Source organism: Oncorhynchus tshawytscha, linkage group LG17 (assembly GCF_018296145.1).
Source record: "Oncorhynchus tshawytscha isolate Ot180627B linkage group LG17, Otsh_v2.0, whole genome shotgun sequence".
In the NCBI taxonomy this organism is placed as follows: Eukaryota; Metazoa; Chordata; class Actinopteri; order Salmoniformes; family Salmonidae; genus Oncorhynchus; species Oncorhynchus tshawytscha.
In genome coordinates, this window is record NC_056445.1 from 20,947,841 (window position 1) to 20,960,706 (window position 12,866).

General features: G+C 44.1%; 1 protein-coding gene across 1 annotated transcript in view; it reads right to left on the reverse strand.

Annotated features, from left to right (window-relative positions):
* The window catches only part of LOC112217060 (membrane-associated guanylate kinase, WW and PDZ domain-containing protein 2), a 310,671-nt gene that overhangs the window by 27,224 nt on the left and 270,581 nt on the right, over positions 1–12,866 (reverse strand). The window contains 1 exon segment of the mRNA XM_042300405.1: positions 2,321–2,352. Coding sequence (XP_042156339.1) covers positions 2,321–2,352 — 32 coding nt within the window.

The window sequence follows — 12,866 nt, forward strand, 5'->3', positions numbered from 1 at the left end:
ACACTTATTTTAACTTAACATAATACATCAATAAAATCAATTTAGCCTCAAATAAATAATGAAACATATTCAATTTGGTTGAAATAATGCAAAAACAAAGTGTTGGAGAAGAAAGTAAAAGTGCAATATGTGCCATGTAAGAAAGCTAACGTTTAAGTTCCTTGCTCAGAACATGAGAACATATGAAAGCTGGTGGTTCCTTTTAACATGAGTCTTCAATATTCCCAGGTAAGACGTTTTAGGTTGTAGTTATTATAGGAATTATAGAACATAATAACACACAGAAATACGAGCCTTAGGTCATTAATATGGTCAAATCCAGAAACTATCATTTCGAAAACAAAATGTTTATTCTTCCAGTGAAATACGGAACCGTTCCGTATTTTATCTAACAGATGGCATCCCTAAGTCTAAATATTCCTGTTACATTGCACAACCTTCAATGTTATGTCATAATTACGTACAATTCTGGCAAATTAGTTTGCAATGAGCCAGGCGGCCCATACTGTTGCATATACCCTGACTCTGCGTGCAATGAACGCAAGAGAAGTGACACAATTTCACCTGGCTAATATTGCCTGCTAACCTTTCATTTAGCTAAATGCAGGTTTAAAAAGATATACTTCTGTGTATTGATTTTAAAAAAGGCATTGATGTTTATGATTAGGTACACGTTGGAGCAACGACAGTCCTTTTTTTGCGAATGCGCACCGCATCGATTATATGCAACGCAGGACACGCTAGATAAACTAGTAATATCATCAACCATGTGTAGTTATAACTAGTGGTTATGATTGATTGTTTTTTATAAGATAAGTTTAATGCTAGCTAGAAACTAGTTAACCGTAAGGTTGCAAGATTAAATCCCTGAGCCGACAAGGTAAAAAATATGTCGTTCTGCCCCTGAACAAGGCAGTTAACCCACCACAGTTAACTGACTTGCCTCGTTAAATAAAATTGTAAAAAATAAAAAAATGTAAAAAATTGGCAAAATTGGCGTCTAAAAATACAGATTTCCGATTGTTATGAAAACTTGAAATCGGCCCTAATTAATCGGCCATTCTGATTAATCGGTCAACCTCTACTTGAGAGAGCTGCTGACAAGCAGGGACTGCTTCTTCTGAGTCCATGGATGTGTGGAATGTTATGATCTGTAGCCAAATGAGCTGGGGTTAGTAGCTGGTTAGCTATATCAGAGCCAAACTAGAACATGAAGTAGCATGAAATGGGATGCGCACACACACCCTTGTTTCTTGGCAATACATCATGTCTAGCTCGACTCAGAGAGTGATCTGAGAGACATTGTAGCAGCTCTTCCTTGTCTGGATGACAAGTGTTTATTGAGTGTTTAGACAGACAGACAGACAGACAGACAGACAGACAGACAGACAGACAGACAGACAGACAGACAGACAGACAGACAGACAGACAGACAGACAGACAGACAGACAGACAGACAGACAGACAGACAGACAGACAGACAGACAGACAGACAGACAGACAGACAGAGGCTAGGTTTGAACAGAGTGCTGTCTAAGAGGTCTCAGACATCTTTAAAGTTTCAGCTTTCAACATGTTAGTACAATCTGTCTCGACAAAAACTAAAAATACAACATTTGTATAGTTTGTCTGACATATATGACATCTGAGAAAACATAGTTATGACAAAAGATGATCAGGAAAGATAGCTAAGTTAGTAGCAGATCAATATCAGCCTGGAGATGAAGGAAGAAGGGAAGAATGGATGAGTGATCATTTCTCGGTATGACTGTTAGAAAAGGGTTCTCTCACTCTCTCTATCAGGGATACAGAGGAGCTGAGAGAAGGATGGAATGTTGAGGGGACCATGCCAACCCAGAATCTGGACCATAGATATAGCATTACTAGAAGAGCATCTGGTCTAGCAGTTTGCATAGACGTAAACTGTCATGTGCATAGACATACACCACATCGAATGACCATCAAGATTTATTTAGATCATGGCCCATCTGGCTCACGGTACGACGAGTCTAGTAATTCTATATCTATGAGTGGGCCACTTAACCCTTTCCTCTGCATGTGACGGCAAGAGGAAGGGTCCAACTCAAGGCCAGGATACAGCAGCAGCCGTGACACGACAACAGCACTACAGTTAGTATAAGGGAAGGGAATAGAATAGAGTAGTCATTCTCAGCTAGTTCAGAAGATATAGATTTAAGGTTATGTAGTAAAGTCAATCAGAGCAGCTCCAACATATATGCACAGTGCAGCCATTTTGTTAACTAAATGAGTCAATTAGAATTAATGGGAGAGCTGAGGCTCGGAAGACAATGCATTTTACCTGTTTAGGGGTCTTCCAGGGTGAATAGTGACCTGCAATAGTGAGAAAACAACAATGTTTAGCCTAGAGAGTAGTGGCAGCCATTACATTAGGTCTGAGCTGGTCTGTCTGTGTCTGAGGGCTACTCCACGAACTAAGGAAAGATAACAAAACATAAACGGAATAAAACATTAAGAAACCAACGGAAAGATGACAGATTTACACTAAAAGCAATGAGTGGGCTGCAAAATAATCCCACCCCAAGTGGTGCGATGCAATGTCCTTGAGAAGCAGATTCTTGAGGCACCAGAAAGACAATGGGTCAGAGAGGATCTTACAGTTGGTCTCCAAGCCAAGGGGATGTTGAAAACTGCCACCACCACAGTGCACAACACATTAAGAACAGCTGCTCTTTCCATCACATAGACTGACCAGGTGAATCCAGGTGAAAGATAGGATCCCTATTTGACGTCACTTGTTAAATCCCCTTCAATCAGTGTAGATGTTGGGGAGGAGACAGGTTAAAGAAAAACTGAGACATGGATGGTGTATGTGTACCATTCAGAGGGTGAATGGGCAAGATGTAAGTACGTTTGAACAGGATATGGTAGTAGGTGCACTGGTTTGTGTCAAGAACTGCAACACTGCTGGGTTTTTCATGCTCAACAGTTTCTCGTGTGTATAAAGAAAGGTCCACCACCGAAAGGACTTCCAGACAACATGACACAACCGTGGGAAGCATTGGAGTCAACGTGGGCCAGCATCCCTGTGGAACGCTTTCGGCACCTTGTAGAGTCCATGCCCCGACGAATTGAGTCTATTCTGAGGTCAAAAGGGGGGTGCAACTCAATGTTAGGAAGGTGTTCCTAATGTTTGGTATACTCAGTGTATATATACATTACCGTATGTGTTGCTAAATTATCCCAAATAATTGATAGGGGATCATATTGGAGAAGCCTTTGCCAATATTTGGATAAACATCCAGGCTTGATCTTACAACAGCATTCTCTGTCATTGAATTAGCCTTACAGGGACAACGCTTGGGAAAAACACCAGAGGTGACAGTCTGATAAAGAAAGAAATGGGATTCACACAGAAGGAGAATAGGTCATAACCTTAGAAAACCCTAAACGCTCCCCTGACTCTAAAGTTGGATTGAACTGATGAGAATGATTTGATAGGTGATGAGGCTTCACCATTCAACACAATTTCCCATGGAGAAATACAGTATAACCTACACAGTAAGTTTCCATGTTAGACTGGCAGATTTGATACAATTCAAGATATACACTACAGCCGTGTTATTCAAACTGTTTCAGCGGGATCCCCATGTTTTCAGCCAAAATTCTGGGGACCTCGTTTTTTTTCCGGAATAATTTCTCAGGACCCTGCCCCACCCCAAGTCTAATGACACAACTTTGAAATCGGTACATTTGGATCTTTACATCAACATATAACCTTCAAAGCATCACATTTTCTTCTCTTATCAAAATGAAAAGAAACCAATAAATACATTTAATCAATAAAATTATGTTTCTCAAAAACATTTGTATATTGTACCATCTGTCCTCAAAACGTTTGGTTCCAAATATAATTCTACATATGTTTTTATTTTGCAACCCCTACTGCAGTTCCCCCGAACCCGACCCCGACCCCGACTCTCACTGCACTACAGTGTACAGAGCCGTGTAGGTCCTGTAATTGTGTGGTTTTAGGAAGTCATTGCATGCACTTAATTACATCATTTGCTAGCAGTAGTATGGACCTCTGCCTTGGATTGAATCATTCAGGGAACTGTAGTCACAACAGTCACAGCATGTGTGTGGGGTGATGACATATCACAACCCTACTGTGCTTGGACCACATACTGCCAGGCCAGAGGGCTCCAACTGTTTCTCGGGTAAATATTAATATTCTAGTTAAAGGTGTCTACTTCTAATATATCAACATGGACTGTGACTTTCGTTAATGGATTGAAGGCATACCAGAGGCGCTGTGTGAATGTGCAACATTTTGGGATGATTTTGCCCGGGGTTAGTGTGAATGAATTGACTGTATTAGGAGTAGGTCATGTGTTTTCAATGGGAAAACAGAACCCAATTCGCTCCATATACCCATCCCCTGAGCATTAACATACACCCATCTGTAAGCTGTAAATAATATGGGGGAAGCTACACCACCACGCTTCTATCTGTCCACACCGAAGGGGAAGGGCGAGTCCCTACCACCATCACTGCCATTTAAACAGGCCCAGCCAACATTTACTCAGCAAATGACAACATTCCACATTCTACTTCAGCCTAGAACACATGATCACAACAAACAGAATGCAGGAATTCCAGCGGTACTCACCCCCGCCAGTGTTCACACACAGAGCTATGCAACGCAAGGCAGCAGTCTCACATCAAAAGACCCAGCTTCATAACACATACGGCCCAAACTATTCACTCCACATCGCCCCCCCCCCCGGAGAAACAGGGAGGAACGTAATAAACAACAAACAAACAACAAACAAACAACAGACTGTCTGTCTACTCAATTCAATTTTCAGCCCCTCCAGGAACAGAACGTTGTGGATGCAAATCGTCGAGGATCGAATTAGCGAGTGGCTGCCTGCGTTACATGCCAGGAGGCTTCCCAGCGCTAGTCTCTTTTTAAGGGCGCAATCACACCGTAAACATGCCCTCCATCACCAACGAGTGGCACAGCAGAAATGGAAAGTGATCAACAAAAGAGAGGGGGTGGTAGAGGATGGAGGAAGGGAGAGAGATGAAGCGACAGAGAAGACATATTTGCAAACTATCAGTCTCTCTTAGTGAGTCATCAATCTGACTGGAGCTTGCCTTGCACAGATCCACGGCTAGAATAAAGATTTTTATAGATGGGGGGAAATTACAGCAGCTTATCAGGAACGACTTTAACAATTCTCAAATCCAATTATTTTTTGGGACAGCTCTATCAGCACAGGCACAACATATATACAGATGATAAAGAACCCACATTACTGGGTGACACATGACGGCAGGCCTGTTTTTGAATGAAAACTGACTCTCTTCACTTTCTCAGAACAAGGTCAATCAAAAAGAGTGCTCTTAGGATGACCTGCTATCAACCGGCATTACTTCAAGACAGAACAACCTGTGTTCCCTGGGAAAGGCAGAGCAACAACCATCATGGAGGGTACTCCACAGGGGAAATCCATTCATTGTTAACTCAGGCATAGGAGGTGTTTGGTTAGACAGAGATGTCAGTGTGGCCCTTTCCTATGGTAGATCAGCACTGAGATGTATTGAGTGACAGACTCTTGCCTCTGTTCCTGTGAGACCCCATAGCAGAGAACATTACTGAGTCAAATATGTTCTAATACCTGAGCTGCATTTCATTTAGTTTGCCTGGTACAGTAGAACCAATTTTATAGTTCAGATAGTGCAGGGATCTGAGCTAGTGCTACATATGCAAGTTAACCATGACAGGTCACGTTATCATTAGCCTACAGTACTCGTAGTACAGTAAGCCACCTACAGTGCATAATACTTGCAATGATGACATTCCACCTGGAGATCTGATAGAGTAGAGATGTCTGAAGTGAGTCATTTGTCACTGAGCAATGGGACATGACCATTGCTCCAATGAGACCATGCTGACCCACTGCAGTTTCCTGTGGCACCTAATCGATAACCTAGGTGGAGCACTGAACAACTGGGCCTACCCATGGTCCTAATGCCCCTCCGGATATCAGGTAGTCTATATTGTATTAAGGAAGGGATACTGAATTTGGGGGCTTGAGGGCTGAAGTACTGCTGACTTTCTTTTCTACCTTGATTAATTGATTGGCTGGCTGAGGTTTGAATCACTTCCTGATTAGAATAAAAATGATAAATGTCTGATGTAAAGTGTGACTGTCAGTGAGAGGGCTGGCATATTTTCTGTCTACAGCGAAAGAGCTCTATGCTAAATGAATCAGTAACATATAATGGGTCTTAGTGCTGTCCCCATACAGTTAATGAGTTGATTGAATCAGAGCCATACGAGACCCTATGTAGATGTAGGTACTTCCAACATGACACGACACACCTGCACACGCGTACACACACACACAGATACACTGCACGCACACACACACACACTCACAACAGTGAAGAGCACTATAATATCACACCGCCAGGCTAACAGCAGGCCATGTCATTATTTAAATGAGATTTGGATAACACTACGATTTGATGGAATCTTGTATAGCTTATGAATATACATAAAGCCCGCAGGGACACTTAGCTACTTTAAATAATATCTGCCGCATGAAAATTGATTTTGATTTTGTTGCATGCTGGTTTCATGTTCCCTCACGTGTTCAATACAGTACCAACACACATCCAGCTGAGGAACAGTAGAAACGATGTGCAGAGAAAACTCCATGCTTCAATCCACATTACAGCTCACAACCCAGTCATTGTCCCTACTACTCGTATAATAGAATCACACTTTAATCGCACGCTTTAAACACACTCCAAATAAAAGGGCCTAGTTTTGTCAATGGAGCCGTTAAGCCGATCCAGGTTAAGCACCCTACTTAGACTCGCTACACACTTTTGTGAAGCCTTAACCCCTTACTCAATGAAAGTGATCTTAGCACCACTCAACCCTAGTAAATGTGTCTAACCTCTTCCAGCCCCGCTGGGATCTGACCTGGCTGCTCACCCATAAGCCATTTGGATGTCTCTCCCACCTCCCTCTCTCTTCCTGTTCCTCTCTCCTAGGGCCATTCTGTTTGGCCAAGGATTCCTGCAGCGGCACAGGGCAGTTCTGGATTGGCTCAGCTCTGCATGGTGCATGTTGGTGGAGACAGAGCTGTGAACATGGCTGTTGCTGTTCAGCACTGTGCTGGTCTGGCAGGCAGCCTGCTCTAGCACCTCTTACTGTTAGCCAATGAATCACTGTCTGGCTGTGTGCTGAATAATCCCTGTGTTGCTGGGCGGCGCTCATTGATTCAAAGACTCTCCATCCCTCCCTTCTTTCTCTCTTCGTTGTGATAGTCATCTCTGGTCCAGCCCGGAGGAAGATATAGCCATCTTAAAGAGCATTAGGAGGGAACAGGAGGGAACAGGAGGGAACAGGAGGGAACAGGACAGGCCAATTGAGCAAGAAAGACTAGAATGACTCACACACACTGGCAGCAACCGTCAAGAGAAAACCTCAGTGAGAGAGTGTACTCGACCAGTAAACAGCTATTGACCATGTATGGGTGTATGCGTATGTGTGTACTGTGTATGTATACATATGGGTTTCTGCTGATGGGTAAGCATGGGTGGGCGAACATATGCGAACTTCACAATCCTGCCACGTCGAGGCACACTAAACGGACATGTCTGAAATCCTCCAATTAGTGTTGAAGGCAGCTTGGGTAATGGTGTAGATAGGCCTTAATGAGGGTGTCTGCAGCACACTTGCTAATTAGTGGCGCTGGTGAGAGGCACGGCGGCTATTTGTATTGGCAGAAACAGGCCAGGAGTCTGCAGGGAGTTGAAGGGATGGCTGAATATCTTAACTTTATTAGGAGAACAGGACCGTTTAAAAGTGATCACGCTTAATTCACTGGATGTTAGGGATGGTAAGTGAGTCCGTTTCTGATCCATGGAGGAGAGAGTAAACGGTGTGGACCTCCTCCATTCCTGACAATGAGCGTTATGGGAATTGATACCAATACAAGTGAAGACATACACATGGATGAACACACACACACACAACCAAACATAAGCTCACACACACACATTCACATCGCAAGCTCAAGTGACTGCACTGATAACATACATTTAGCTGTCATAAGGTAGTTATGAAGTAGCAAACCATGAAGCAATAATGAACAGCTATATGACATGAACAGCAGAAAGCTATGGGCTAGAGGCACGGTTTAAACACAGACATTACATCCACAGTGTATGTACAGCTAATATGTGTTTCTGCTACCATTTAGCAATGATGATCACTAACATCACTTCAAATACTATAATATTTGTGGAGACATGGTGTAAAAAAAAAGACACATTCAATGAAGCCTCCACACAGTGACAGTGGTTGCAACTTTCACGGCAAAGCTCATCCGTTGAGTACTGGTGACCATGACAACGTGCAACCAGGCTACATCATACACAAACAAGAGCACACACACACGCAATCACACACAAGTAAGCAGGCACACGCACAGAGTGCTGGGCCCTCTCTAAAATCATACATCTCAATAGTCAATAGCTCCCAGAGATAAGAGCTCTCCCTCTTCCTAGTTAGTGAGGCCTGTGGCCATCCTCTGACAGACAGAGCTGCTGTGGTGTAACTCAGCCCCCACTGATCATTTAGGATCTCACTAACGCTGTCTCTGCCTTTAATGGAGGGGTTGGCACGGCAACCCGCCATAAAAGAGCCCCGACAGCGCCGCGAGGCTCTACACGGACAAGAAATCATGAGTGTGTGTGTGTGTGTGTGAAAGAGATGAGCGTTTAATAATAAGGTTGTCGCAGCTTCCATCTCTGGTGACAGAGGGTGTCAGTACTAAACACATCCACCAGATGGTGCTGTCTCAGTGTGTTGTGAGGCTGGGAGGAGGTAGACTGTAGACACGTCTGGAGCCGTCTGACTGTTATTAGATGAGCCGCATGCCAGTGCTAGCCACACAACCATCTGGCCCCACCACACACACACACACACGCACGCTCATACACACACTGCTGCACAATGGACAGAGCCAATGCATAATCAACAAGTTAGCTCGTCCTCCCTCTGCTCTCTCTCGCAGTTTGAGAGTGTTCACCAAATAGATGAGCTGAGACAGACAGACATTGGCGATCACCTCTATACTCTCTCTCTGGGCAGTGAGTCGAGTGGAGGCACAGGTCCTCAGGGACCGAGACAGGGGCCATTTTAATTAGAATGTATGGCCTGGGTCCAGTTCCCTGACAGCCCAGCCAAATCGCTGGGCATTAAGAGCTGGAACATCATTTCAATGGAATGGTGACAGTTTTATTTGGGCCGTAATGGCCTGGCTAAATGCTGGAAGCTCTCACCCCTGATTGGTTTGAAGGGATGGAAAGATATTTTTTCTGTTTTCACCCGAAGCAACAGAAGTTAAGATCTGGGAGCCGGGAGGGAGTGTGAGCTATTGGCTGCAGGGGTTGAGGTCATTTACATTCCAATTCAGTTCAAGTTAGGACATGAGGTGAATTGAAATTCCAATTCAAACACTGAAAAAATCCTAATGGAAGAAAAATGAGTTTATGACTGCATCCCCAGTCAATGTGGTATGGGTGGGGGGGTGGGCATGTTTGAAACAGACTGAATCGTGTCAAGTGACTACTATGACCTTTCAACTTCACCGCCTGTCTGTCACAAGATGTCCGACAAACAAACGTTCCACTGAGTCGTTCTGCCTCAGGGTGGTGGCGTGGAGGAGCTAAATGGTGCTAAGGGGGTTTGATGTAATGTGACTAAATCTACATCAGTTAGCTAGCTGCTTCATGGGCCAGCAGGCAGCACTTCTAGGAGAGCGCACTCCTTTTGACCTCCAGCTCTGCTCGACCGCCAGGGTCCGACTACCACACAGATGGGAGGCTCTGTGTGTGTGTGTGTATTGGGCATCCCTCATGAGACAAAAGTGACTTAACCCTCTCAGCACCCAATCCCTTTCTCCACTTCCTGGTCTCACATCTTCTGCTTTCTTCTCTCCTCCATTCCCCTGCTTCCTCCTTCCCTCTGTTTTTCATTCTGTTCACATGCGCTCTGTGGGGCCATGGATTACATACCAGCCTAATAAAGAAAGAAATGTGCAACTGACAGTAAATCAATTCCTAAAATTGCATTGACCTTTCTCTGTAAGTTAGTCACCATGGAGCTATCTGCCTGGCTCTCTGACTATTAGTCTTCTACCAGTTGATCAACAATTACTGACGGGGTGTGTGTGTGTGTGTGTGTGGGGGGGGGCAGTGTAATAGCTGAGTCATTGTGGGGCATTATTGTAATCACTGACTCCACACTTCTGTAGGGCAGGAGGATTAATGGGAGCTTCCTGATCACAGTAGGCTTAACTACAACTCATGTCCTGCTATTAACCTCTACGGTGGATGGGATCACTCCCTCTCTCTCTCTCCCCTGAATGATACAAAACCATACTGACGTCACATTAAACAAGGTCCATCAAGTAGAGGGTTTCTACCTTATATTAGAAAGGGACAATTTTCTGACTTTGACCAGTGACATTGAGTTCCATATATACACTTGTATCAGATTTCCTACCCCAATTCTAGCCCAAGTAATGTACCTGTATAAGCACAGCATTCATATAACTGATCTATCTGATGTGATCCTCTATACAATACAACACTCCAATCATCCTTGAGGAAACAAGAGGAGAATCATAGTATGACTGAGGTAAAGATGACTAGCCTGTTACATATTGTCTGTTATATGTTGCCTGTTACATATTGTCTGTTATATGTTGCCTGTTACATGTTGCCTATTACATGTTGCCTGTTACATGTTGCCTGTTACATGTTGCCTGTTACATGTTGCCTGTTACATGTTGCCTGTTACATGTTGCCTGTTACATGTTGCCTGTTACATGTTGCCTGTTACATGTTGTATGTTATATGTTGTCTGTTATATGTTGCCTGTTACATGTTGTCTGTTACATGTTGCCTGTTACATGTTGTCTGTTAGCAGCCCATTACATGTAGCCTGTTAGCAGCCCGTTACATGTAGCCTGTTAGCAGCCCGTTACATGTAGCCTGTTAGCAGCCCGTCACATGTAGCCTGTTAGCAGCCCGTTACATGTTGCCTGTTAGCAGCCCGTTACATTTTGCCTGTTAGCAGCCCGTTACATTTTGCCTGTTAGCAGCCCGTCACATGTAGCCTGTTAGCAGCCCGTTACATGTAGCCTGTTAGCAGCCCGTTACATGTTGCCTGTTAGCAGCCCGTTACATGTTGCCTGTTAGCAGCCCGTTACATGTTGCCTGTTAGCAGCCCGTTACATGTTGTCTGTTAGCAGCCCGTTACATGTTGCCTGTTAGCAGCCCGTTACATGTTGTCTGTTAGCAGCCCGTTACATGTTGTCTGTTAGCAGCCCGTTACATGTTGTCTGTTAGCAGCCCGTTACATGTTGTCTGTTAGCAGCCCGTTACATGTTGTCTGTTAGCAGCCTGTTACATGTTGTCTGTTGCCTGTTAGCAGCCCGTTACATGTTGTCTGTTAGCAGCTTGTTACATGTTGCCTGTTAGCAGCTTGTTACATGTTGCCTGTTAGCAGCCTGTTACATGTTGCCTGTTAGCAGCTTGTTGCCTGTTAGCAGCCCGTTTCATGTTGCCTGTTAGCAGCCTGTTACATTTTGCCTGTTAGCAGCCCGTTACATGTTGCCTGTTAGCAGCCTGTTACATGTTGCCTGTTAGCAGCTTGTTACATGTTGCCTGTTAGCAGCCTGTTACATGTTGCCTGTTAGCAGCTTGTTGCCTGTTAGCAGCCCGTTTCATGTTGCCTGTTAGCAGCCTGTTACATGTTGTCTGTTAGCAGCCTGTTACATGTTGTCTGTTAGCAGCCTGTTACATGTTGTCTGTTAGCAGCCTGTTACATGTTGCCTGTTAGCAGCCTGTTACATGTTGCCTGTTAGCAGCCTGTTACATGTTGCCTGTTAGCAGCTTGTTGCCTGTTAGCAGCCCGTTTCATGTTGCCTGTTAGCAGCCTGTTACATGTTGTCTGTTAGCAGCCTGTTACATGTTGTCTGTTAGCAGCCTGTTACATGTTGTCTGTTAGCAGCCTGTTACATGTTGTCTGTTAGCAGCCTGTTACATGTTGTCTGTTAGCAGCCTGTTACATGTTGTCTGTTAGCAGCCCGTTACATGTTGCCTGTTAGCAGCCTGTTACATGTTGTCTGTTAGAAGCCTGTTACATGTTGTCTGTTAGCAGCCTGTTACATGTTGTCTGTTAGCAGCCTGTTACATGTTGTCTGTTAGCAGCCTGTTACATGTTGTCTGTTAGCAGCCTGTTACATGTTGTCTGTTAGCAGCCTGTTACATGTTGTCTGTTAGCAGCCTGTTACATGTTGTCTGTTAGCAGCCCGTTACATGTTGTCTGTTAGCAGCCTGTTACATGTTGTCTGTTAGCAGCCTGTTACATGTTGTCTGTTAGCAGCCTGTTACATGTTGTCTGTTAGCAGCCTGTTACATGTTGTCTGTTAGCAGCCTGTTACATGTTGTCTGTTAGCAGCCTGTTACATGTTGTCTGTTAGCAGCCTGTTACATGTTGTCTGTTAGCAGGCCTTTCTCTCAGACAAACAAGACGGAAATAAAAGCACTATAGCGCGAATGAGCAACTAGCGGTGGCTTGTTAACATTCTATATCCTGATCAGGTCATCTTCTATTTATTTCACGCTGTAATTCTCTGCACACAAAAGTCTGACATACTTTTCTAAAAGAAAGGTTGCAGAGCAAATAGAAAACAGACACCTTGAAAATGAGTCAGTGTTTTTATCAAGCAGGAAATTGAATAGGTGACCACAGTGCTATTGGGTTCCAAATCAAATCTTAAAAGGTG